This window comes from Nannizzia gypsea, genomic scaffold (assembly GCF_000150975.2).
Source record: "Nannizzia gypsea CBS 118893 supercont1.3 genomic scaffold, whole genome shotgun sequence".
In the NCBI taxonomy this organism is placed as follows: Eukaryota; Fungi; Ascomycota; class Eurotiomycetes; order Onygenales; family Arthrodermataceae; genus Nannizzia; species Nannizzia gypsea.
In genome coordinates, this window is record NW_003345199.1 from 1186731 (window position 1) to 1212806 (window position 26076).

At 46.6% G+C, this 26076-nt stretch overlaps 8 protein-coding genes across 8 annotated transcripts; 6 read left to right on the forward strand and 2 right to left on the reverse strand.

Moving 5' to 3' along the window:
• Positions 1–1356: 1356 nt before the first annotated feature.
• MGYG_03865 (hypothetical protein) lies at positions 1357–4313 on the forward strand (the record flags this gene model as incomplete). Its single annotated transcript, XM_003173643.1, has 2 exons — positions 1357–1627; positions 1687–4313. The coding sequence occupies 2 exons, from the start codon at positions 1357–1359 to the stop codon at positions 4311–4313; spliced, it is 2898 nt and encodes a 965-aa protein (XP_003173691.1).
• A 318-nt stretch (positions 4314–4631) lies between these two features.
• Positions 4632–5708, forward strand: MGYG_03866 (hypothetical protein; the record flags this gene model as incomplete). Its single annotated transcript, XM_003173644.1, has 1 exon — positions 4632–5708. One exon carries the CDS (start codon positions 4632–4634, stop codon positions 5706–5708), a length of 1077 nt encoding a protein of 358 aa, XP_003173692.1.
• Positions 5709–6328: 620 nt separating this feature from the next.
• Positions 6329–9498, reverse strand: MGYG_03867 (histone-lysine N-methyltransferase; the record flags this gene model as incomplete). The annotated part of the gene is made up of 4 exons (XM_003173645.1): positions 6329–7042; positions 7105–7185; positions 7244–8904; positions 9051–9498. The coding sequence occupies 4 exons, from the start codon at positions 9496–9498 to the stop codon at positions 6329–6331; spliced, it is 2904 nt and encodes a 967-aa protein (XP_003173693.1).
• A 3261-nt stretch (positions 9499–12759) lies between these two features.
• MGYG_03868 (CMGC protein kinase) lies at positions 12760–13823 on the forward strand (the record flags this gene model as incomplete). The annotated part of the gene is made up of 3 exons (XM_003173646.1): positions 12760–13051; positions 13267–13376; positions 13434–13823. The coding sequence occupies 3 exons, from the start codon at positions 12760–12762 to the stop codon at positions 13821–13823; spliced, it is 792 nt and encodes a 263-aa protein (XP_003173694.1).
• Positions 13824–15168: 1345 nt separating this feature from the next.
• MGYG_09035 (hypothetical protein) lies at positions 15169–15960 on the forward strand (the record flags this gene model as incomplete). Its single annotated transcript, XM_003173647.1, is given in 2 exon segments — positions 15169–15389; positions 15408–15960. 2 exon segments carry the CDS (start codon positions 15169–15171, stop codon positions 15958–15960), a joined length of 774 nt encoding a protein of 257 aa, XP_003173695.1.
• A 56-nt stretch (positions 15961–16016) lies between these two features.
• MGYG_03869 (hypothetical protein) lies at positions 16017–17204 on the reverse strand (the record flags this gene model as incomplete). Its single annotated transcript, XM_003173648.1, has 1 exon — positions 16017–17204. The coding sequence occupies one exon, from the start codon at positions 17202–17204 to the stop codon at positions 16017–16019; it is 1188 nt and encodes a 395-aa protein (XP_003173696.1).
• Positions 17205–18459: 1255 nt separating this feature from the next.
• On the forward strand, positions 18460–19610 carry MGYG_03870 (hypothetical protein; the record flags this gene model as incomplete). Its single annotated transcript, XM_003173649.1, has 4 exons — positions 18460–18586; positions 18825–18940; positions 19087–19285; positions 19531–19610. 4 exons carry the CDS (start codon positions 18460–18462, stop codon positions 19608–19610), a joined length of 522 nt encoding a protein of 173 aa, XP_003173697.1.
• Positions 19611–21614: 2004 nt separating this feature from the next.
• On the forward strand, positions 21615–22794 carry MGYG_03871 (hypothetical protein; the record flags this gene model as incomplete). Its single annotated transcript, XM_003173650.1, has 2 exons — positions 21615–21777; positions 21935–22794. The coding sequence occupies 2 exons, from the start codon at positions 21615–21617 to the stop codon at positions 22792–22794; spliced, it is 1023 nt and encodes a 340-aa protein (XP_003173698.1).
• Between the last annotated feature and the right edge of the window lie 3282 nt (positions 22795–26076).

The following is a 26076-nucleotide window of genomic DNA, read 5'->3' on the forward strand; positions in this document are numbered from 1 at the left end:
TTCTACATTCGTGTTGATTTAAATTTGTGGTTGGCTGTCTAGAATGGATCCTATTGGTTAGTTAACTAACTAGTTAGTTACTCTAACCGCCGTGTCTACATTTTTGAAACTGCCTGTTTGGTAGTTATTGAAGCCTTTGAACCTGGGAAGCGCCGAAATCACGTGTGAAACACCAGGATCCATTTTGAAGCCTGCCTGAGTGACACCATATCGAAAACTGTGCTAAAAACTGTCAAGCACTATAACTAACTATTATGCGCGTCTAGGGATGGCTCCATGGAAGGCCTTCTGAAGATTGTTGTTGCCTTTGACGTCATTGTAGTGTTTCTCGGAAGATGCTAGACCGTCGATCGAGTCAGAGATCAGTTCAGTCGCGTTGGTGCTAGCTATTGTTGCATAGAAAGACGATACGAGGAATTCTGATAACAAGTTACGCGAAAAAGTATTTGGTATATGGCCAGTGAAGGAACTGCAATTAACTGCTTTTCGCCTTTAAAAGTAAGAAATGTGAACTTTTGCCCTCTAAAAAATATGAACAACCTCAGCATGGGCCTTTGGAGTAGGAAGGCCCCAGCTCTACTTATACCCCTAGGCACCTCCATCGCCCACCCATACCCTTGCAGTCCGTCCTGGCTCATGCTTAAAAATAATCATCTGCGTTGATTCAATCTGCATTGATGCATGTTCACAACACTATTAATAGACCGGATAATCAGCTAACCACCAGCCAGTTATACTATGCGAGCGCGGTATATAACCGCCGACGGCAGACACAGGGGCCATGCACGACATATTTCTTTTATTTTTTTCCAAATACGAGTTATCGACCTACTATATATGGAAAGCCTGTCATGCAAGATCGCCAAAAACCCAGCCTTGTTGGAGATGTCATAGCAAGGTTAATCAAATGACGACGAGGCATCCAATTTAGTGGTTATAACCGCCTGATATAGTGCGGAGTATATGCATAAACAAATTGATATTTATGTCAGAGCCAATCCAATCCAACCTGTCCACATCATGCGGTGATTAATCAACTACGCGATACATATCTTGATTCGGCCTGCATGAACCCCCTAGATGCATGCGATCAGCTGGGCTGTGAGGCGCTTAGGGAGTCTCAGGGACCTGTATAGTTACATACATGCTATCCTTCTTTTATTCTTATAAAGGTGGGAATCTCAACTATCTCCTCTGCTTTGAAATGATTGTACAGTATTGCTTCCACCAAACCTTACCCATCTTAGCTAGGGCCCTTTAGCCTTCCTTTTTGCTTGTTTATGCCTGGTGTCTTCTCATTCTGTTAACTTGTAAAATAAGAAGCCAAGATAGTTAACTACCTTCTGTCCTTGCGTGATGAGTGAGTTACCGCTTGCGGGTCCAGCCCCTCAGAATAACCGCAATGACAGCCACGCCAGTGTCCCTACATCCATCCAGAACTTCGGCAGCGGCCCCCAATACACCAATACCTCTGGACCCCAGTATAATAATACGGCAGGCGGCACGCAAATAACCGGTGACAATCATATTACTGCTGAATACAACCAGAACTACGGCGGCTTGCAACTCAACGGTGGCCATCAGTCTTCCCAGTATGTTGTAATAGGAAGTATCACGCAAATATTTAGTAAGAATCATGGAATTATCAAAGAGTAGTTAACTACATGGTTTGCTAACCAACTTCAGATGCCAATCCGCCTCCAGATAACCAAAACACTCCAGAGGATAAAAATGCAAAAAATGCCAGCCTAGACCTTTGTCTTCAATCGCTGGCCTTTGAACAAATGGAAAATCGACGTATGGAAATCAAAACTGGCGCCAAGGGAACATGCGAGTGGCTATTTCAACATAAGACGTATAAGGCCTGGGCTACTTCTGATCGTGATCTACTTTGGATCAAGGGGAAGCCCGGCTCCGGAAAGTCGACTTTACTGCACTACGTTCTCGAGAAAGCGTTCAATACCCGCAGCAATGATACCATAATCCTCTCCTTCTTTTTCCACGGCCGCGGTAGTGAGCTCCAAAAGTCACCACTCGGCTTCTACCTTTCTCTCCTCTATCAGCTCCTCTGCGAAATTCCCGGTGCTTTTCCTGAACTCCTTAGTACCTTTGAAACGCGGTGCAGTAAGAGGGGTATACCGAATAAAGATTGGAAGTGGCATGAAAAGGAATTACTGTATTTCTTCGAGTCCTCACTCCCAGTGGTCTTGAAAAGCCGCCCAGTCTGCCTATTTGTCGATGCGCTGGACGAATGTGGGGAGAATGCTGCGGTTGATTTGGCAAAAAAATTCAATTCCTGGTTCAAAGATCTCTCATCTGATGGTTTACCATTTCATATCTACTTTACCTGCCGTCACTATCCTATTGTGGCCTTTGAATGTAGGTCCCAAATTTGTGTTGAGGAAGAAAACGCAAAGGATATTTCGATCTACGTGCACTCCACGCTTCCTAATATTCCAGGCCCAGTTCAAGATATGATAGTCAAGCGTGCCTCTGGCGTTTTTATGTGGGCACGTCTTGTAGCCACTCGCATTATTGAACGTGATATTGACAGGTCTGTTGATTGGGAAGGGGTTGACTGGCCGGAGGCTGGCTGGGAGAAGGTTGAAGAGAAAATCGGGCGCATTCCTAACGAACTCAGCGATTTATACAAACAACTTGTCGAGAGCATAGAGGATAAGCAGGAGGCCCTAAAACTATTCCAATGGGTCTGCTTTGCCAAACGACCCCTATCTTTAGACGAGTTACGATGGGTCATGATCGTTGACCCTAAACTTGACGGTCCACACAAGTTACTAAAAGAATCAAAAGACGCGCCTGGCTTCCCACCTGATAACGAGGGCATGAAAAGGAGATTTACGAGACTAAGTTGTGGCCTTGTGGAGGTTGTGCCACCATCCAACAAGCCGGTTGTCCTGTTATTCAACAAGCCGGTTGTGCAGTTCATCCACCAGTCTGTCAAAGATTTTTTCGTCGAGAGAGGACTATTCATGTTAGACAGTGGTGCGCGCTCGACCGAAAACCCAAAAATTGTGGTAGGAAACGCACACTATCAACTGTTCAGAACCTGCATATGCCACTTTGCGATAAAGAAGGTCACCCAGTCAAGCAGTACAGATATATCCGACTTAGAGTCTCAGTTTCCGCTATTACGTTACGCTGCGGAGTCATGGATGTTGCATATATGTCAAAGTGACTCGCATGAATTCCCTCAAGATAACCTGCTAGACTATTTTGGCTGGCCCTCGGAGAACCTTGTGCAAACGTGGGAGCGAGTTTGCTTTTATATGGCTCCAAGTATAAGTGTAACAGCAACACTAGGGAAAAGCCTACTGCATGTAGTGTCGCAATACCAGATGAAAGGGCTACTACAAGCTATCCTGGAAAGGAGGGCAGATCAGCATAACTTTGATATCAATGTGAGAGATGGCTGTGGCCACACTCCACTTATACTGGCCTCTAAGCATGGGCATATTGCTACTGTCCAGCTACTCCTTCACTCAGATAAGGCTAATATTGATGCAAAGGGGAATATCAACAGAAAGTGGCATATAAAGCCCTTTTCGATGTTTCTTCCCGATACCAACAAGGTGGATATTAATGCAAAGGATAACAATGGCATGACACCACTTATATCCGCCTCCCGGTATGGGCATGAGGCTATAGTTAAGATACTTCTTAACACAAAAAAGGTGGATATTAATGCAAAGAATAAGAATAGTATGACACCACTTATATCCGCCGCTTGTTATGGGAACGAGGCTATAGTTAAGGCACTTCTTAACACAAAGAAGGTAGATGTTAATGCAAAGGATAATTTGGATCGGACAGCGCTTATATATACTTCTAAGCGTGGGCATGAGGCTATAGTTAAGATACTTCTTAACACAGGCCAAGCGGATATTAACGTAAAGGATCAGTGGGGTCGATCAGCCCTTATATATGCTTCTGAGAGTGGGCATACAGCTGTTGTTGAGATACTTCTTAACACAGATAAGGTAGATATTGATGGAAAGGATAAGATGGACATGACAGCCCTTATACATGCTTCTGAGCGTGGACATGAGGTTATGGTTAAGATGCTTCTTAACACATGCAAAGCGGATATTAATGCAAAGGATCAGTGGGGTAAATCAGCCCTTATGTATGCTTCTGATGGTGGGCATACAGCTGTTGTTGAGATACTTCTTAACACAGATAAGGTGGATGTTAACGCAAAGGATCAGTGGGGTACATCAGCCCTGATGTATGCTTCTAAATATGGGTATAAAGCTATTGTTGAGATACTAGAGAAGGCAGGTGCATTGGATTAATGGGTTTAGGCAGGCTAGAAAAATATAACTACCTCATAGTACAATCATAAATATGCTCCACCCCTATTTGCCCGTAACATTTACCGTCAACCCACCTGGTAGTGTACTCTCTTACCTATATTTCCCTGCCGATTAATAAGCTTGTTTGAGAAATAGTATCTATCGTCATCCCATCCTTTTCCAATGTCCAATGTCAAATCAAGCTTAGAAAACCGTGTCTAGAATCATTTTCCACCAAGAAGGCAATAGAGTATTTGATATCAATACCATCGCAAAGGCCGTGTACACACAAGAGATACCAAGGAGATGGGTCGAGCCATGTTAACCAATATCCCCATTGAGCTTCGGGACATCATCATCGACCTCGTCTTAACCACCACAACCCCAGCACCAAAGAGACCCAGCAGGACTGCAGAACGCTTGAAATCAGACAAACAAAATGATTATCACAAACCAAGCATAGAATATGTAACAACTTCCCTCCCTCTCCTCCTCGTCAACCGGCAGTTTTATACTGAAACCAAGGCGGCCATAGGCAGGCTCCTTGAGGACAAAAAGGGGAACAAAGCAGGCACAAAACGCCGAGAGTTGGCCTACACGTATGATATAATGCTGCTCGATGATTCCTATGTGTGGCCATCCCATATATGCGTGCCGGTCCTATCTCCACAAGTCGACAATGTGGTTGTGACAATTCAAGCCTTTGGAACCTGTCCAGTTACTAAGGCAAGCATGGACGGCATAAATGCGTTCAGGAGCGACATGGGCGCAACTGAAGTGCAATGGGCTTTCTATCGACCTCTAGTGAATCTTCTCAAGGGAGGCTCTGGACCAGATATGTGGACAAACAAAAGGCATAGTCAACGTCCGGTAATTGGGACATTGCTCCAACCAGGCAGTCTATCCAGGGGAATTGTCGTGCGTACTCTAACGTTGGACTTTCAGAAGTCCACAGATAACACGAGTACCGATGATATATACCACAAATGGGCCATGGGCGAGGAAGGCAATTTATTCCAATCGTGGAAAGAGTGCCGAGGTATGCCGTCTCAGATAGATGGGTGGGAAGATGTCCATCGAGTAGTGGTTCGGCCAGAATGGTTGATGAAGTATTTAGTTGGGCAGCTTTCGTGTTTGCTGGGTATGAGTTATCATACATCGCAGTATGGCTCGGTTCTATTCGAAAGAATTGGAAAAATAGAGATCCAGTTAAACGGTGACACTACCAGGGAGATAAATCTTGCTGAGAGGCTAGAAGAGCTAGATTTCAGTCATCGGATGGACACCTTTGGACATCTCCCTGCTGATGAGCGGATAGATGCATTTCAGAGGTGGAAAAGAGAAGTGCTCCAGTTACGAAAGGACCGTGGTTTGCCAGTTGTAGAATGCTCATAAGCTCGGTAACTTGTTTTTCTTATGCTGCCTCCTCCTTTTATCTAGCTGGTTGTTGCCTAACGCAAGGTAATAGCAAGTAAATAGATGCTAATAAAACAAATTTCATGGGGGGAAAAGACAGGAAGGCAGTAACCGCTTAATGAATACGATACAGAGAACATGCTCCATAGCCAATTAAATGTCGCTCATCTGATGTTTAAAATAATGCGGCCTAACAACCATCGATGGGAAAAGAGGAACAATGAGCCAAAGTTAAGCCAAGATGGGAAAAGGGTACAAAAAAATAAGGGTAAAATGGTATATCAAGAGAATCGGGCATTAAAGGGCAATGGGTATTATACCTGTTACCAAGAGATGGAAAAGTCTACTTGATAACAAGTGGTAGGTTATTCAGATAGAGGAAATTGTGCCCGGCCAGGTATAGGAAAGGGTGAAATGATGGGATGGTTGACTGCAGCAAGCCTTACGTCGCATGGCTAACTTGTAACTGTATGATTTTGCATGTACATCTCTGGGGGATGCAGGTGAACTGTTCATTGTCCTTCACTTCAACGAGTGTTGAAAGCGTGGTAACTGGATTGCCCATGATGTAAAGGAATAAAGAGATATGTGTTGAATGACTAGGAGTCCGTATCATCCGCATTGCTCTGCTGATTTCCGTATTGGTCAATGCTCCGGTCAGGCATATCAGCCGGCAATGGAGGAGGCGGAGGAAAGGGTGGCGATGATACATGGGAATTGTACATTCCCGGTGATCTCGAGCAAGGAGTATTCTCATCCTCAAATTCAAACTCTTCGTCTCTCTGTCTCTTGAAATCTCCTTCCATGTCATCAACCTCCATTGAGTTATCAGGGCTCATAGGCGGTGGAGGCGGTGGAGGAACAGGTGGAGATTCAGATCGTTGCCGCTTAGACGACGAAGAACCGTCAAATTTGGTGTCGTTATCTTCTTCTACTGTATCATCAACGTCACGTTTCCTCTTCAGGCTTCCCCCTGGCGTCATTGCTTCTTCTTCCCGAGGGGATGAGCCTTGGATGTCGTCTTGAATAGGCTCATCATTGTCTGATAAGTTGACATCATCTTCAACCTCACTCTCATCAGCTTTGTCGGTGGGAGGTAGGATAGTCTGCTCCTTAGAACCGCTGTCTGATGGCTTGTTGTGCCTTCTTCTGTGTTCGGCTTTTTTCTTCTCATAGGCTTGGTGCTTCACAACAGCCTTCTCAAAGTATTCCTTGCAGAATTTCTTTACTTGTTTTATTTGCTTCTCACTGACTTTAGTAGGATCAGTGACGCGGTTATTCTTGAAATCGGAGTTCACAAGCTTTTTGGCAACCTACACATTAGGTAAGTATAAGATTCAAAATATATTAAACACATGCTATGCAGGTTGCTTACCTCCTTTGCATAGCGCTTCAGGTCATCTTTAGGGAGCTTATTTTTAAATTTATCCACCACATACTTGACATGAGGAAACAGCTAAAAATTGCTCGTTATCAGCATATATCCTAGCCCAAGTGGTCGTAAATTGGCTTACTGTGTTTTCATAGAGCTTCTTCTGCTTCTCTTCACTCAACGATTTCCATTTCGGTTTGTGTTCCTTCTTTTGATGGACGTCAGCGGGAGTTGCTGGGGTAGCAGATACCTCCTTATCCTTTGACTTCGGGGTATCTTCTTTTGAATTCATAATCCCATCAATAATGTCCTGCAACGTCTTATCCTTTGATTCAGGCTTTGGTGGGGGTGGTGGCTGTGGTGCGGGTGTCGTTGGCCTGACCCAAGTGGTATCTCCTCGAGCAGAGTAGTAGTATGTTTTCCCATTAGCTTCCGCAGCGAACCATCCTGAAGGAAGCGGATTGAATGGCCGGCGGAACGGTCGTGGACCCTGGTGGTATGAGTTTCTGTGGCTCTTTCCGCCCCTACTATGGGCAGCAGGACCTCGAGGGGCGACTTTGGTAGGGTCAACTGAAGGGGATTTTGGAGATTTATCTCGTGACTCCGATGTTGCTTTCCGAGGACGATCCTCACGCTCACGCATTACCTCTCGACGCTCAAATTGTTTTGCCGAGGGAATATTGGCTGTTAGTGCAGGATCTCTCTTCATCCTGGGAATTCGATAGCCAACTTCAAGCGCTGACCAAGTCTCAAGGAGAGAAGCAGCTTGCTTTTCGACACGCTCATCACCACAGACGGTCAACGGCTTAACAGTGCTCTCGATTTTTGAATCGATGATTTTGTTTCGTGTAAGCCGTGGGAATTTATCCAGAATCTGGAGAATTTGTAGCACCACGTTGAAGTCTTCTTTCCAAGCAGTAAGCTGGGAGTTGAGAATCTGGTAACCATGCATTCTCACGATTCTGTTGATGACCCGTTCATCGTCACAGCGCTGTATACGGCCCAGAAGCTTCACAGCAATCCATTTCTCTTTGCATTGCATGAGAGTTGCCATGACCTTCGTGACACCCTCCTCATCTAGGGATTTAGGTTGGAACCTGTCGACATATTCTTCATCATCTTCAGCAGTCTTCTTCTTCTTTGGGCGTTTCGGTAGAGCAGTGTCCCAGCTATCCAGATCATCAATTCCCAATGCCTCGATGGTGGCATTAGATAGCTTCGTTGCTCGTTCCGTCTGGGTCTTCCCACCAATATAGCCAAGGCAGTTGGCTTCACCACAATAACACGGCTGTGGATCAGCACCGTATCGGTCAACGTTGTAATTGAAAACCAATTCTTCGCCAGCCTTAATATACTTCTCAGCAAATATGCCCATACGCAGCTTCTCTCCAACTACCCATTTATCGATGTAGCAATTGGGATTGCAGGAGTGATTGCAAAATCGCCCCAAGTTTCCTTTTCTTGTTGCATCAACGAATTCACCTTTATTCAGAGACATGAAATAAAAGTGCTTGATACCCTCATCATCATACTGTATCATGCGCTTTCGGAATTGCGGCTCATTGATGACCTCGCCAATATATTCAAAGATAAAATCATTAGGTCGCAGGTCGGCGTTTGCTCGTAAGCCAAACCCCTTTTTCTCTGTTTTTATAACTGTGACATCGGCATATTGTCGTTTTTGAAAGCGTTGATTCTGGCAATTGTCACCACAGCCGCAATTCTGAACACATTCCATCTTTGTGGCCCTGTTTATGCAGTCTGAATCTTCCCCACAAGCCTCGTTTATTCCTGTCTTGGAATCTAGAGCAACCCGGATTAGCTTCTACACAAGAACTAATAAACTAAGCAGAACGACAAGGCAAGTATGCAGAGAATGTAAGAACCATCAGGTCTATAGATATGGAAGTGCATAGGAGACACTAGGTCCATATAAGACAATTACTTACTCCATTCTTCAGCACAGTCACACTCCATGGCATGGTCTGTGTAGCCCATATTCTTATTTGAGTATGTGCATGCATCTATCACTTGAAAAAGGGAAGTAGCTTCGGCGGTGCTGTCCGGGAGATGATCAAACATCTGAGGTTTCCTGGGAACAACTTTCTTGGTAGCAGAGCGAGCCAGTTTCGGAGGTTGACCCGGCTCTTGCTTGACGGTGATATCCCCTCCAATCTTTTCTTCTGATTCTTCATCTTTCAAGGCAGAAGACGACCCATCTGGCGATGAAACTGCTGATTTGGCAGGCGACGCAGGAGTGCTATTGGCCTCACCATTACTAGAGGTCTTGCCATTAAGGGACGCATCCTCTGTCGAGTTTTCTCGTTCCAGCTTCATCTCTGTTACCGCGTCTGCCACAAATTCTGTCTTCACGTCGACATCATCGTGGCGAGCCATGGGGCCAGCGGGAGCAGGCGTCTACCGCCTGGTTAGAGTGCTTTCTGCGGAGAAGCAATGATCGAATCCAGTGGGCGAGACTGGAGAGGACAAGTTTTGTGACACTAGGACCTTCATCAACACTCTTTTACGCTCCTGGTGTGTTACGGCTTTTGACGCCTGTCGCTGGTGCTTTGAACCGGAAATCTTCTGCCAAGACACCAGTCAACTATGCAGCCCCTAACTACTGCAGAAAAAAAGTGACAAGGTGTGGCTGCCTCCGGGCTGAACAGACAGGCAACAGCGACGTAGGGAGGAGTGACGTCGAGGCGCAAGGGGACGCCGTGAAGATGGTTGAGAAGTCGAACTTTTTGGGTGTTCGTCGACTTTGAATGGAGATTTTTCCGAGGTTTTTGGAAATGACGAAAAAGGGAGTGGTACAGTGGCAATAGTGGAAATACAAGTATCAGGAGAAGGATCAATCAAGCCTGGCGGGAAGAAGCTGACCTCCAGGCACGAGTAGCTGGAGCCGATATATGTTGCCTGATGGCCACAGACTGAATGAGATAGAGCAAAGTAAGAAGCGGACGTAGCGAAAGGAAACAGGCTTGGTGGTGATGATATAGCTAAGGGTGCCTGGTTTCGTGGTCCCCTTGAGAGTTGCTGGCCGGTGTTGGGTGGAAAAAGGCGCTGGTTTCAAGCGAGCAGCCAGCATCAAGATGTCCAAGGGAAGATGTCCTCTTCACTTAATGCTTCTTTCTGTTATTATTCGCCTGGAGAGCTCCTCTCTATGTATCTCGGAAGCTGTTCGGGAGGTTACCCTCTTAACTCCTCAAATAGTGGTATGATAAGTCTCCTGCGGTCATCTTCTCGATGTCAAGCTAACAAGTCGGAAAATGGCTCCCGATAAATCAGTGATATAATCTCTCCAGATGAATGCACCTCTCTTTGTTTGCCCTTGAGAGCTATTCTGAGAAGAGAGGAGACAAAAGGGGCCGGCTATACCAGCGATGACGATAAGTGAAGAATGAGCTATAATAAATGAAGTTGGAGGCTCTGGAGATTTTCTACATAAAGGGAAAAAAATATGCAGTCAAGGCGGTGGCTCGAAGTGAGTGGCAGTAACACTAGCTCCAAAACCTCCTGCGAAAAAAGGAAAAAAGAAACAAACGAGACCAACCGCTTCCCCAGCTACCACTCATTAACACTAAGACTGGGACTAATAAAAGTGCTGGTCCCTTCGTTCAAACGGAACAGACATTGATCCTGGTACGTACATCGGGAAAACAATCATCCCAACCACGACTCCTCATCATCGGCCCTTGACTCTTTGACGCGACCTCGTGGACAGGGCTTTCTTTTTTCAGAAACCCAGATACCCAATTGTTTGCCCTTAGTAAAGGTTGAAGGTACTGAAGGGCCCATGGACAATAGCCGAGAATATTAGAGACGTCCGTAAAGGCAGAAGCCACCTCTCGGGGTGAAGGCACCATATGAATATATTGCACTTATCTAGCAACCGACTCGGCCGCCGATGGTTAAGGGAAGCTGTCACCAGATTCAAGAGCGATCCGAGGATACCTTGACTCCGGCAAGAAACAATATAGCCATCTAGCTGGTATATTGTTTATAGAGATTGGTAGAACCTTGTTCATATGATACCGGGCTAATGGTATTTGTTGGCTGCAAGCCATACAGTAAGTATGACAGTGACCATTGGAGGCGAAGATGTGAAAACCCAGGAAGTGGTCAAATCATGAAAAGTAACGACTCTGGCAGTCATCTGAACATATTCAGGTGGAAATCCAGATTAATTGGACGACATAACCGCAAACCATTCAAACCAACGGCTAAAGTAAATGGTAATTGGGTTAACGCATTAATAACTTGAATGTCGTTGTTCCATTACACCAAACCTGGGGCCATACCATATTTTGAGACCTAACAGACAAGCAGATGTGTGTACTCCGAAAGGGAACCTCACCGGAAGAGAAATGCCTCAGCGGTACAGAAGTACAGAGGACTGTTGGAACTCTCGGTAAACCATGAATGTGTGAGGGGGAAGGGTGCGAAAACTTACAGAAAACAGTCAGGGACGAATGAAAAGAAAGCAAGTGTTATCATGAAAAACGTTATCATCCGGCTCCTCTGTATGGTTCATTGAAGATAGAGAACCCGTAGCCGCCCATCATGCAGATGGAGGCGAAAGTGCGACCTGAAAGGCTAAGATCGGGGAAAAGCGTTAATTCCCTGGTTTCGAATTAGAAACATGATCTGATAGGCAAGAGGCAGGGACACATGGCTCGATTAAATTGAACCGACAGCCTTCTTCGTGCGCATGTTAAACGGAGCGCTGCCTGGTTCGTGGGCAGCGACTGGGTTCCAGAGGATTGTGTGACGCACGGGGGTTTTGCGGGTAAGGCTGATTGATATCTGTTGATTGGATCGAAAAGTATTGAATAGGCAACCGACCCTCGTATCATCAAATACACTGGGCAGATCAGCAATGCGGGCTGATACACGACCTTTCCTGTACCCGTCCATCCATGAATCAACGTGTGGTACTCCAGTATCGTGCGTATGTATGCAGGAAGGGACAGAGAGATGTTGTGACTGTAGCTTGAGCAGCACATTGGGATTAATCCAGGAGAGTTTCAGTTAACTAGTACGGAGTATTGATCTTATGGTTAAATCACTGGTTCCATATGGTTTTGTTTGTCTACTTCACCAGAGAAGCGACCGGATAAGCGCCAAAGGCACAAACAACCCCCATTATCAAGGAAATATGTACAGGTTCTTAACTGCGTGTTCTTCTGTATGCATCCTCATTATTCAAAAGGTTGGTCTTTTTATTCATACAGCCAATCAATGGTGAGGAAATCTGAGATTGCTTCTCCCTCAAAGTTAGGCATACATTTTATGTTCGCAACGCTCACATGATGATTGAAAGTGTAGGCAACCTAACTTATTGGTTAAATTCTGTATATATGGATTGGCTATAATAATCTTTTGAAGTTTATATTGATCCAAAATTATGTTACTACCCGCCCAATCGACCAAAGATGGCATCCTCTATAAATCGAATCTTAAATGGGCAGAAAGCATCCTACAAGTTGCTTGACCTCCTTAAAGGGCCTTCGGTCTTTAAGGCCTCTAGAGTCTCATCAATCGATGGCGCACAAGCTGCTCCGCTCCACAAGAGGTAGGTATCCTTTTTTCACTCCCTGTCGTATAATTTGATAACATGTGCAGTGTGGTACCTAGGTAGTTAAGAACCTTCTCATGAAGGACCTTCTCATGGAGAGGGAGCTCCGCGCCCACCAGTTACCCGCTATAAAAGAATGTCCTTACATCCGACAGGCAGTTGATGTCATTGAGAGAGGTGAACTCGAAGATTGGAGTCCATCTCCGCCAAGTATCCAGAAGCGCCTCGTTATGGAATGGATGGATACAGAACTATGGCTAGTTCGCCCTTTTGGCAAGCCGTTTTCCAACCCACGCCTTCCCCAAATCGTTACTAAATCGATTCTTGAGGCGCTGGTAGTATTCCACCAAATGAAGGGCGTGCATACAGGTAGGCGCACTTGTTTACCGGCTACCATTGCTTATATTATTTGGTCAACTTATTGGTTTTCTTGATTAGACGTGAACCCAAACAATGTTTCCTATCAAAACCTGATTCTTTATTACCTATTGTCAAACTTGGTGATTTGGACAATGGTCTGCTTCTCTCCCGTAACGAGTGACTTGTGAAGAAAAATACTCACGCTTTACAAAGCCTTTCTGAAGGTGTTGCAAAGAATAATCCTGGTGCGCAGACTGACGAAACACGAGCTCCCGAAGTGTGGAGGGGCCTTGGAATCTGGCATTCATCAGACATGTGGTCATTGGGAGTAACCGTATGTATGCCTTGCATGATGTCAGTGGAGAATAGGCTAACTACTTACATAAAACAGATCACGCATTGGCTGATGTCCGGGACCCTTTTTGGCTCACGGGATAAGAGCATCGAAGGAAACAAAGCCGCATGGTGCCTGGCAAAAATCACCAGGCTTTTGGGCCCTATTGATATACCAGATAACCCGGCCTATAAAGAAGATTTTGAAATGGGTGAAGCACTTGAACAAACCGGATATACGCATCCTGAAACTGGTGAAGACGCCCCATTCATCACTGTAGGGTCTTTGCTGGACGAACTACAGAAGCTCCCAAGGGAGATCTGCTCAGAGGAATGTATTGATTTCATTGAGCACATTCTTGTTATCGATCCAGCGGCACGGCCTACCGCCGAGGAAGCTTTGAAACATCCATATGTTAACTCCATGTCCCTGGACCAATGTGCCTAAAGTAAATCGTGGAAGGATACTCTGTACCAAGATCTACCCTTGAAGTGTCCGTCCAACGCAAGTATGCCCGCCCACCCATTAGCCGCCGCCAACACTACCACCAACGCATTCATTATCATCCATCGGAGCGTTACTCGTATGCTTTAAATAGTTACCTTGGTCCTGGCAGGCGGTATTGAAAGGCAGTGGTTAGCAGTAGCCAGTAATTACAGTGGAAAAACCGCCCCATCGGCTTGAATACAACCACCATCCATCGACTTCACAGTTCAAAACGGCGTTACAGGTGGCTGTACAAATACGCTGTAGTTAAATAGACGAAGGGAGCTTTAGAGCAGGGCCAAGAAAAGAGCAAATGCAGACTAACCAGTGAAGCCTTGGAGCCATGGGGGATACTCCGTCCATGAAGTATGCGCCTAACCGGAAGAAACCTCTCGACGAGGTATAAAGAGCGTTAGTTACACCGAACAAGCTGGACACACAAGTATGGAAATACAGACACTTACTGGCTCGGATTCTGTGCCTGGCTAGTAACGCGCTAAGAAAGCATGCCAGAACAAAAACTTATTACAACTCCTCTAAATCTAGCTAGCGCGGTTAAGCCGATACACAGAATCTTACTAGGGTAATAAGGTACTTTGTTGCTTCCTTCGAAGGCGAAATTACGCGGTATCTACAGAGTACAAAGCAGTTTTGCCCAGGGGGCCTGGGCGATGACCAATACATCCAACGTTCTATATAAAAGCGGATAGGAGCCACCTGCCTAGGTAGTTGTCAACGTCTCTGCTTCCTGCACCAATCTTCTATACATATAAACGGTGAAAATAAGTGGGCCATGGACCGCTCTATGGAAGGGCGGTACGCCATGGATTTCCTATGGAGATGGCTGATACGTGACTCTCTAATATACCCAACTTTTATCATGCCTGAAGGTCAAGAGCATGTAAAGAATAGCTCTCCTCCCTGGCTTCCGGATGAAATATAAGCTATAAAAGATACCCAGAATCCAATTGTCCCTATAGAATGTATTTCTTATACCAGTGAGTAGCCCTATATATCCCTGCTACTACTGCTGGCGCTTTCCATGTCATATGCTGGGTTTTGCCCTCGTTGTCACGTCAACCCGATTAGGAAAGCCCTACGCTAACGCGATGTCCTGCCCCTCCACCGCGAACTTCCTCTCTTCTTCTTCCTCTTCTTCCTCTTCTTCCTCTCTCCGCCCCTGGACCAGGAAGGAAACCACAACGCAAGGCCATCTTTTCTTAACTTGTTACCAACTGTTATCATCTGCCAGCAAGCAATCCAGCCTACCATTAGACCCCCAAGCGAGCCAGAAATACCCACCATAATGCGTCTGCTGGCCCTTGGCTATGTTCTTGTATTTGCACTTTTTCTTCATCGACATTCCCGTGTTATGTTACAGCCCCTCACGACTTCACAGGATTCCTCTGCTCGATGTGGAACCCCGGCATACGAAAGCACTGGACAAACAGTTGCTAGATGGATCGCGAATTTCTCTCCATTTGTTGGTCTTATACACCTAGTGTTAGGGGAGACGCTGATACCACGGTTCGTATTGTGGTTTAGAAACCTCGGGAAGGAGGGGGATGGGATTATTAGATCCTGGGAAGAACAGATGGAGGCATTCAGGTTGAAGCTTGATTTTACGAAGACCACAATTGATAGTATACAGACTCAGGCCGAGGCCAATTGGCCGAGTGATGAAACTCTGACGCTAATTCTTGGAATATTTATGAACTACCCTGAAGGTGTTGGTACGAAGCTTGCTTGGTTGAAGGATACGCTTACTTCAACCCGGGCAACCACGAAAAGTGTCTTGTTTGAAACCAGAGTGTTAGCGAGTGACCATAGTGCAACCAGGGTCGCTATCGAGAGGATTGAAGCGAGGCAAATTGAGGAAATGCATGCGGCTGCTGCTGACAGACATGCTCGGAGGAGAATGGAGGCGAAATTTGACCGGATCTGTCCGTTCATTCCTGCTCCGGTGAGGTGTCAAGCAAACCCACCAGTCGGGCAGCGGCGCAGGCTTGTCCGGCGTCCGGCGCCCCGACTAGCGGTGCACCGGTACGGACGGGACAGTTATAGCAACCTTAACGAGTTTCAAACGGCCGGGGTATAAAGGCGGGTCCACCAATTTGGCAGCAAAGAGACTAGTTATTTTATACTGACAACGAACTAGAACTCAACCGATGGATCATAATATCTTTCTCGATCAGCACAGGAGGCATCACCGACGAAGGCATACAAGTACGTTAAATCGCACTGCCTAATGGGAACATACTGCTCCTCCTCCCGGTGCATTAACCAATCATCGCAAACATGAGTCCACAGTCCATGCTCTGTGTTTTCACATTGACCTACATTTTCCCATAGCGTGCTTCGAAGAGCAGCATACCCAGGTTTATCCCGCAAGTGCACTATGGAGTGTTCCCTCTCAGCGCCGCACCACTTACAGCAATAACTCGTGGGAGGAATTTCATCGGTCAGGTTATCCATCCTCCAGTGGGGGCCCAAAATATGGAGGCTGTTCATCAAGACTACATATTTTGCCGCTTCTCTCGATTTTGGATTTGAGAGATCATACTCCACCCATATGTACCGCCTGAAAATCAGGTTAACGTTGTCTCCTTCGCCAACACACTTTAAATCGATGCAATCAATTCCCTTAACATCATCCTCCGGTTTTGAGATGGAATATAACGTCTTGGGTATCAGTTCACGCTCACTGCGTCCGTATCGTGGGCCAAACCGATAATGATTCACAATCTCTTTGGCACATTTATACAACACACGATACGAACATTGCCCATAATACATTTGGCAGCTGTTAAAATCACATTCTACATCTTGATATTCACTTTGAAATCGGGAATGAAATTTTGCACATTGATAGCAAAGGATGTGGCCTGGGAAATCCCGTTCTAGCCCCCGTAGGAACTCCGCTCGACATGCTAAGGGCTGGCTTTGCCACTCTTGGAGAACCTTTTTCCCGTCCACAGCTATAAATGCAGCTTTGCAGGTCAGTGCAAGAGAGGCTGTATCGTTCACAGGGAGGAAGGCCACTGCGAGATAGTACAGTATGTCGGCGCTGAGGGAATGGATTGGGTGTTGTGGTTCATCTAGCACTGGTTCGAGTTGCCCCTTAGGTTGGGGTTGATCTTCGGAGAGATGGCTTTCATATAGAAGATAGTCGTGCTCAGAGTGGTTCTGGTGAAGGCTGTTCTCCGGCTGGTCTGACACCAATTGAAAACATTCCTTACTATGCGAAACAAAAGGTGGAATTTCGACTTCCCCATCATCAGGAAGCCAAAAACACGATGACCGCAAGCGACGCCATATCCAAAGAGCCACGGTGGTATTCATCGCGCTAATTTCATGCAACAAGAAGAAAATTGTATATGTTGAGGGAGGAAATAAAGAAATGGAGAAATGAGAGTAGCCGTTGTCAACTGATGTGTTATCTATTTTGAAAAGTATAGTTAATAGAAGTAGCACAACTCATTCCTGACTTTAATATCCGCCCACGTAGTGACTGCATATGTTAACTTGATATATGCAACTACATCACTGAACATTTTGCCCGATTCTGATTCCATTTCGACGGGCTAGTACTCCATTGTTTAATACGTCATTTGATGAGATATGGCTCCGGTGGCCAACTACAGCTAAGTGGCTCATGATCGATGGGCTGATAAAATCTAATTGGTTTGCCTTTATGTGGTGGTTTTTCTTAATCGTTGATTGGTTGCTTGAGAACTGTGCTTTGGCCTAATCTCAACGTCCAGCCTTGGGGGAAGCGACAAAAGACAAGAGAGACAGAGAGGCCGAAGCCAGATTATGATAGAGGGAGCAGGACGTAGAAGTACCTCGATTTCCCTAGTAAAATTCCGTGTATTGGCTTGACCGCGCTAACTAGATATACTCTAGGGGCAGACGTTGTGTCTGGTGGTCCTCCGTAACGGCGGGACCAGTTCGATACAAGCGCAACTCGGTGGCCAGCCTAGGAGTCGTTGGTTACCCCCCGGCGTACGAATACAGTGCAACTGCACATCCAACGATCTCCATCATGGCTGGATCCCTCCTGTCTGTATCTCTCTTTGTTTGTTTCTCGTGGGTTGTGCAGCAGCATCGGCATCAGCATCATCAGCAAGGGGAGGGCGGGCGGCTCCAATCATCCAGCTCCCATGCAACATGGCTCCTCCCCGTCTGTGTTGCCCTCCAATCACAGATCTTTCCGTACCTCTCCACGTCGGACCCATCATATAAGTACTTCTCTCCCGTTGAGAATTCCAACCTAAACAGCTCAAGATACTTGTGAGCTAGGCAAGCAAACCGAGAATAGCCTTGGGGCGTGTGAGCTTGTGGCGCCGAGGCAGTAGTTAAGAAAGTCAGTCAGAGCGGATGATCTGCTTGCCTGTGAGGAACAGGCGGTGCCTCGCTACGAAGTACCTTGCTCAATCCTCCGTTTAGCTAACTAGTTACTCCGTACTCCGTATGGAGTTCTCATGCTTCGATCGATATCCCCATAAAATCACCCGACAAAATCACCTGAGAAGAACGGCCCGGGGGAGGAAGGAAATGAAGAAAAAGAAAAAAATCAACATGCATCTTCGTTGCCATGGGTTTAATTCTTCGAAAGGCTCCAAATCTTCCTTCGTTGATACTCTGTGCGACAAGGCTTGTCTACCAAACTTCGAGAACGGACAGTTGTTTTTCTTACACAGTACTAAAGAATAAGTGTGCGTGTATGTATTGGCTGCTCCTGTTTCTTGATGTCTCAGGGCGTTTTTGATTTCGTTTGAAACACAGGAGTTACTTTCGCTCGTTACATGCCACCAAAAACAGCCAAACAGAAAACGACGTTATCCACACACAGGCACCTTATCACGAAACCATGGCCAATCAGTATCAGACAAAGTGACGCCTGGAACGTTTCGTTCCTGGGCAACACACCCAATTAACACGAGGCAAATCATAATATAGCTAGCTATATGATCGCTGGTTCTAAGGTCGGTCTCCCGGACTTCAAGCTTTCCAGCCAATATCGACCGAGGGAAGGCTATATGCTTGCACAAAGGTACGGAGTATACACTCCGTCCGTACGCTCCGTACACATCAACGTCAACGGTCAAAGTTTTGGCCCCAACAGCTGTATATGCTAGTTTACCAGCGCTTGATTAGACTATCATTCGCCACGGAGCATAGACACATAGAATGTTCACAAATAATAGACGGCGCTTCATAGCAGCAAAAGCCGAATAAGAAAGGAAGAAGACGAACAGCCAACCAACCAGCTAGCCAGCAGCCAGTCGGTAGCACTATTACTACTCTGCAGGTTTGCCTCTGGCCAGCTCCACTCCTTGGTTTCTGCCTCTCGCATCTAGCGTTGGTATCACTCTGGGAATTGCGTGTGTCGCTCTCGCCGATTGAAGGATTGTTACTGGGTACGTTCCTTATGGTCGGGAGGAAACGACAGCAGAAGAAGCAGGATAGGAATTGAAAAAAAAAAAAAAGAGAGAGAAAAAGAAAAAGAAAAAGAAAGAAAAAAGAAAGAAAGGAACAGACCTTCGGAGTGATATTCTATTCTAAGCAGGCTAATTAACACCCATCCTCGATCCCCTGCAAGGCCCGCATACAATTCTCACTCTCTGTTCGCCTGCCTGCTAACTACGGATTCACTACTCCGTAGTTACGAAGCAACTTATACATATATGGGCAATATATATCGACCTTTTCCGAGACGGAATTCGAGTCCCCAAGACAGGCTAAATAAGGTGTTTCAAGCCCTGCTGGCCCGTCTCTTAGATTTTCCGCCAGCACTGATTGGCCGCTCGATGCTCGAAATATCCCAAGCAGCTCCTGCCTGCATGCCTGCAACGGGCTAGCCTGGCGAGTTTTGGATTCATCTCTTGCATGAAGAGCCTGTACCCACTGGGGGGTGTATAGACAGGGACAGGTACTTTCATCTTGTATGGCTGCCTCGCCCGGGGACTTTGTACCCCTTCCTGCTCTCCCTCCCTCCCCCGAACGAACTTAAAGGAAGCAGAAGAAGAAGCCCTCCTGGTTATTTATACGGTATTTCCGTGACCGCAGCGGTACCTGCGAGTACCTTTTTTTTTTAACCTTTTCCTTTTCCCATTTCCCTCTCCCTTGATTGATCCCCATAAAAATCAACCTTCTTTCTTTTTGTTGTTGTTTCTTTCGCAGACTCTCCAGCCTCCATCACCAACATCTCACACTTCTCTCTCTCTTCTTCTGCTTCTGCTTCCTCTCCTTCTCTTACTCTCTTACGCTCTTACTCTCTCTCCTCTGTCTTGTCTCTCTTTCTCCCCTTTTCCTTTGGCCTTCTTGCGCTCCTGCCCTTCTCCTCCTCCCCTTCTTTTCCTCTTCTCGCCATCCCCTTCGGCCCCTGCTTCCATCCCTTCTCTTTTGCCGTGCCTTCTTGACCTTCTTATCGCTCGTTTCAAGTCTCTCCTTGATGTCACCGGAATAACGAAGTCGCATATTCATTCCTAGCAGTGTTCATTGTTGATTCTGTCCCACGGGAACCCTACTAACAGCTACCCTACCACTACTATCACCACCATCGTCATCTCCAACTCCTCCATCTCTGTCCGGCCCAGCCAAAACATCAATGCGAAATCGACAAATTCAATGCCCCAGCTTCTTTGTCGCACACCCAAACCTCCATCTGTCCTACGAATGAATTAAATACGAGCTTCTTCTTCTTCTCTTTTTCTCCCTTTACGCTTTAATTCTGCTGCTTCTTGTTTCTTTTTTGTTTGCTTCACCAATCCCCAACCCTGAATCCCCGTCCGCTCGATGGGTGACAACTACTACTACTACGACCATCCTCGTGGCTAAGTATCCTTGTACCAACATAAAAGTCCAGTCTGCTACTTATCGCCGCTGTACACACACTCACACACATACAACAAAAGGCACTTTCCATCCTATCACCCGCCACGCTGCCTCTTACGCTGCCTCTCTCTGTCTAGCTCTGTCATCCGAGGAGGTTTCAATTGCGTGTGGCAACTCCTGCGCTCGCGCTTCCGTTCGTTTGTTATTTCTACTACTTTTTGCTACTTGCGTGGGCTCTTGCGCCGCCGCTACCACTCGCTCACTCACTCACGTCGGCGCCCTTCATTGCTGAACAGACACACATACACATACACACACAGAAACAGAGAGAGATACAGAGATAAAGAGAACGGAAAAGAAAACAACCAACAGCACCGAAGACGACAAGCCATCTCCATCTACGGGACCCTTCGTCTTACTTCTTACTTCTTTACTTCTCCCCCACGTCCTGGAGTTTGTGTGGGGTTGTTTACCTTGCCCGTTGGTTGGATCTTGTGCTGTTGTTGTTTACCACCAAATCCAATCTTCATTTCTCTACTCTCGTTGCTTTTACTTTGTATTGCACGGCGAGCTAGCTGCCTGCTGGCTGTAGCACCGGCCTCGCGTTCGTCCGATCAGTCCATCTCGTCTCGACTCAGTGCCGGCCGCGGCGGTGGTTAATACTGAAGCTCCCGCCGCCGTCTTCTTTTTTTTTGCGAGCTTTGCTGACGACTCTCGTTTCTCTGTACCTTGCTTGCTCCGATTCTTTTGCCCTTTTATATGAGCGGCCCAACATATGCGCATTCGTTACGTTACCATTTCACACTGTACATGACCACCCGCAGGACATGTCCCATCAACAGGATAAACTATGGACGGAGGAGGAGAGGGTACTGATATCACTCCTGCCCTTCACGCCAATACCTATTTTCAATGTCTAGTTCGCTGACCTTTGATTCTCTTTTTGCCTTGCTTCTACAGAACTTTCTTCTCACTGAGATATTGAAGAAAGCAGGCGTCTCCTCCGCATACCTCTTCAGTATCATCAGAGAGAACCGCATTGCCCCAAGTTGGATGGAGATACCACTTCCGCCAGGTAAATAAATACGGGACCCCCTCGCCTCCCCTTTCAGTCCAGTACTCTCGCTTTAAGTGGCCTTGATGTGTCCTGAAAGCATGAATGGAGATATGCTCGTTTTAGCCAATTTGCGCTTGCCCCATAGCAGCGGTTTTGCTGACTACTATACATATAGGGCGATCACTCAGCTCTTGTCAAACAGCGTTCTATCGCATGGAGCAAGAATATACGAGTCAATACAGACAGAGCATCCCCGGCCCGCCTGCTCCTCTGCAGATGTCTCCGATAATCAGAAAACGGCCCGCACCGCCTGGGGAAAGGCCGCTGGCATCTGCTCCTCGTGCCATCCAGCCAAAGCCGCATACAGCTGATACCTCAAGATACTCCATGTCTGAGGTTCGTACTGGTGTACCGATTCCTCGTGCTCCTGAACCTCCTCGTGGAGATACTCCTCGCAAACGCGGACGACCGAGCAAGGTGGAAATGCAGCGTCGCAGGATAGCTGAGGAGGCCCGATCTCAGGCCCATCCCGCTGCTCAACCGAACCACACTACACCAAGGCCTGGCTATGCAGTAGGAATTCTCCCTGCAACATCTCCCGCTACATCACAGACACCATATTCTCCTGCAATGGGCCAGCGACCACCTCCGGAACAACCACGTGAACCCGATCCTCCGACCCCAATGAGTGTACAGTATCATGGGACCGAAACTCCTCCATCTCAAACACAGGACATACAGGTTCAAAGAGGACAACGACCACAGCAACCACTCATGCCGCGCGCGGAGGGTGCCCGGCATCTCCAGGATTCGCCAATGATTATAGAATCAAAAGACTCGAACAGGCCAGCCCAAGAGTCTCAGAATCCCCAGGCGGAAGCGCCACCAAGCGGCAATGGCCAAAGGCCGGATACAGTAGTATCAGCAGCCACAACGACACCCACCGGCCCAGCTAAACCAGAATCCCCTGGTAACCGGGAACTAATTTCACCAGAACAACCCGATACGAGCCCAGAGGAGGATAAAGGCTCATAGCGATACGCAGAGGGCACGCGTATCATGATATCAATGATGCTTTGCGCCCCGTGCAGCTGAATCGTGGTGGATTGAATACGATATAAGGAGTAACGAGTTCGAGCGAGACGTATATTTCCCATGAACCAAGTCATATGTACAATGACTTGATGCGAAAACGTGACCAAAGGTGTTCGCAATTGTTTTTATCTCTCTCTCTTTTTCATCTCCCATTTTCTTGCTATTTATTCGATTTGTCTTCTCCTTTCCCAGATCACTGCCTATCTCCCGAACGACATCACGAATCCGGCCTGACTTGACTTGGAGTCGATCATACTTGCCCGGTTTCTCACTCCCACTAGACACCCATCTACCCACGGAGCATGCCCTTTTTTTCGGAGATTTTAACGGCCGACTATTTTCCCCCTATCAGGAACAGCCTTGTTCCCATTCCCAAATTTCCTTTTATGCTACTGGAAGAGGAATTTCGATGAGACCGTGTCTCTTCCTCTTGGTCTAAAAAATCGCGTGGGAGGCAAATCTGCTCATTTAGCAAAAAATTTCACGGACCTGTTGTATTGCCTTAAAATTGCCATTTATGTTCCTTGTTTTTGTTTTCTTTTTTGATTCTAACTTGTTATTCCTTTTTTTTTGTTTTTCTGTTTTATCCTATCTACCTTCCGCTTGGACGGTGCCTTGCTCTGATCTTGATCCCCTTAACCAAATGGCCTGGAGATCACTCACAGGCACTAACCCATCGTGGAATATCCAGCTCAATCGGATAACTCTCCTAGGGAATTGTCAAATTTACAGGAGTCCTTGTTTAATCTCTTTCCGGTATACCTGCATTGCAAAGAACGACATTTTCGAAGGCTACTATGCATCCTGCATAGAGATTCAGACAAAATTAATCGAGATAAACGACAACACTTTCTCATGATGTCGACTGCTGCTGCCAACTCAAGCATGCGTGTGCCTTGTTTTACTTCTACACTTCTTCCCTTTTCGTTCGTTTGGCTCATATCCATTTCTCCTTTGTACTGATGTAACTGTTTACATGCGCTGCTTGTTTGCTTGTTTGCTTGCTTTACGTCAAAAAAGCTACGCTCTTAATGAACAATGTACGAATAGATTTGGCCTGTTTTTATCTATGAATCAACGATATCCAATTCAATCCTACTACATATCTTGTTACTTCACTACAAGCTTCCATTCTCAACAGGCATTGATTCTAGAAATAATTCAGCATACAAGGTTACGGGCTTCATCTAATTGCCTTTTTCGAACCAACAGAACACCCATCATACCAGCTCTCAAAAACTCATCTGTATCATCCCCCAAGGCAGATTTACCTAACAGTTTTACCAGGGCAAGTTGCGAGTTGCCTGTTATGGCTTAGCGCCAGCAGAGCCGCTTCCCAGGCTATATCTGATCGCTCTTATATCAACCGCCAACACAGGACAGGATCTGGTCGATGAGTCCAGAAGACTAGCCACGCAAGCCCCAGACGTCACTTATACCATGCATTGCCTGTCTCATACGCTCCTTAGATCCTCGGGATTAGCTGGTCGGGGGCGGATGGGCGGTGATGCATCAGTAAGCATCGACTCATATAACTTAGCTAACTAACTAACCTACATACTAGTTAGTTAACTAACTAGCTCAACATAAACGGCTGCTCCCGTCTATCTATCCCCTTGAAGAAATTCCGGCTACATATACCCTCTAAGACGCCGTTATCCGGCTTCGACCGTGAGTACACCGCTCTGTCCTTGCCAGCGCAGTATGTGCGCAGTGGCTACCTGAGGGCGGAGGCTTCCCCGGTGCCAGCTCTCCCCTTGCCCATGGAGGCGATAAGACGGCTATTGTCCACTGGAAGCTACTTACTACAGCCAACCCCACTGCCTATTGCTGAGCTGTACCGGACCTGGAGCGTCCTTGTTTCAAGCTGTATTGTTTCGGTCAAAATGGCGATATCGTATCTTGTCAACGGGCGTTTTTCGTCAGACGCACGGGCCTTCTGCTGTTTATCTGATGCTGCATAAACACCCCTATTCGCCCATATCGCAACCTGTTGCATGATGCAGTTGGGTTTAGATACTGCGTTGGCACGATATTAACCAAGAGAAATTGCACGAACAAATTCTCGGGTTTAGAGGCAAGAGCTAAAAATGCTCGCTTAGCTGCTTGATGGAAGGGCGGCGTTCAAGCTGAGTGACAGGTACCAGGGTGCCTCGGGGTTGCGAAGGTGCTCAACTGCAATGGCGAACTTCCAACTGGACAACGCAACAATGGACCCCCTTGAAGCAGGGTACCAGGAGGCGCCCTGAATCATGGGATCTTATCCCTCACGGGCCATTCCTTTCAAGGTTGCTCCCAGCTCGCAGCATCCTTGGGATCTACAATCACGTGAAATAATTCTTCGCATGAATAGGCGATGCAAGGATTCTTCTGAGCGGACTTTTGTTGCGATCAGGATCTGAGGATCGGCCCTGTCCTTGATTCTCTGGCAGGTATTGTCCTTGGGTATGAGTGTCGAGCCACTAGGGCGGTTCATGGATCGGGGTTCCCTTTCTTCCTGACACAAGGCACGCACATCCGGAGTAGGTGTACACAAACGTATGCACCTAATGAGATGCTTATCATTGAGATATACCGTATCTGCAGGGAACAAAAGTGTACATAATGTACATTGTACGGCGGGATGTTTTTATACACGGGATGACCAGCATGTATCTTGCATAACAAGCAAGCTTTATTCCGTAACTACCCATCAACTGGTATCCTCTCAGAGGTGAGCCCATGATACAAGGTCGAGCCATTAAGTTAAGCCCTTGTGCATATCTCTGCCTATCAGGAAGGTAGAGAGACTCCTATATAAGCGTATAAGTAGGATGATGTACATTTTCTATTTATATGGTAGGATGGTGGTGATACTTATACCTATAGCATAGTTGCATGATTTATTCCATCCATGACCTTTAAATGCTCAATAGGACTCATATCCGAAACCCAAACAGACTTGGTCGAAGGAATAGGCAACCATGTCCGGTACATGATGGCAGTAACGGCGTATCGCTGCTAATACTGTACCCGCCTAAACGGGCTTCTAGTTCGAAACGGAACGGACAAGCCTTAATTTGCTTTAGCCGCCGAGCAGGAACGCATGCTCTGCAAAATAACATCAAAAGCACAAGTCCGTCGTCGTATCACATGGGTGTACGTAAAGAACAAACACCATCATGAGAGAGAAAACGAAGAGAAAATCCCCATGTAAAAACTAGCTACAACACGTATGCACTT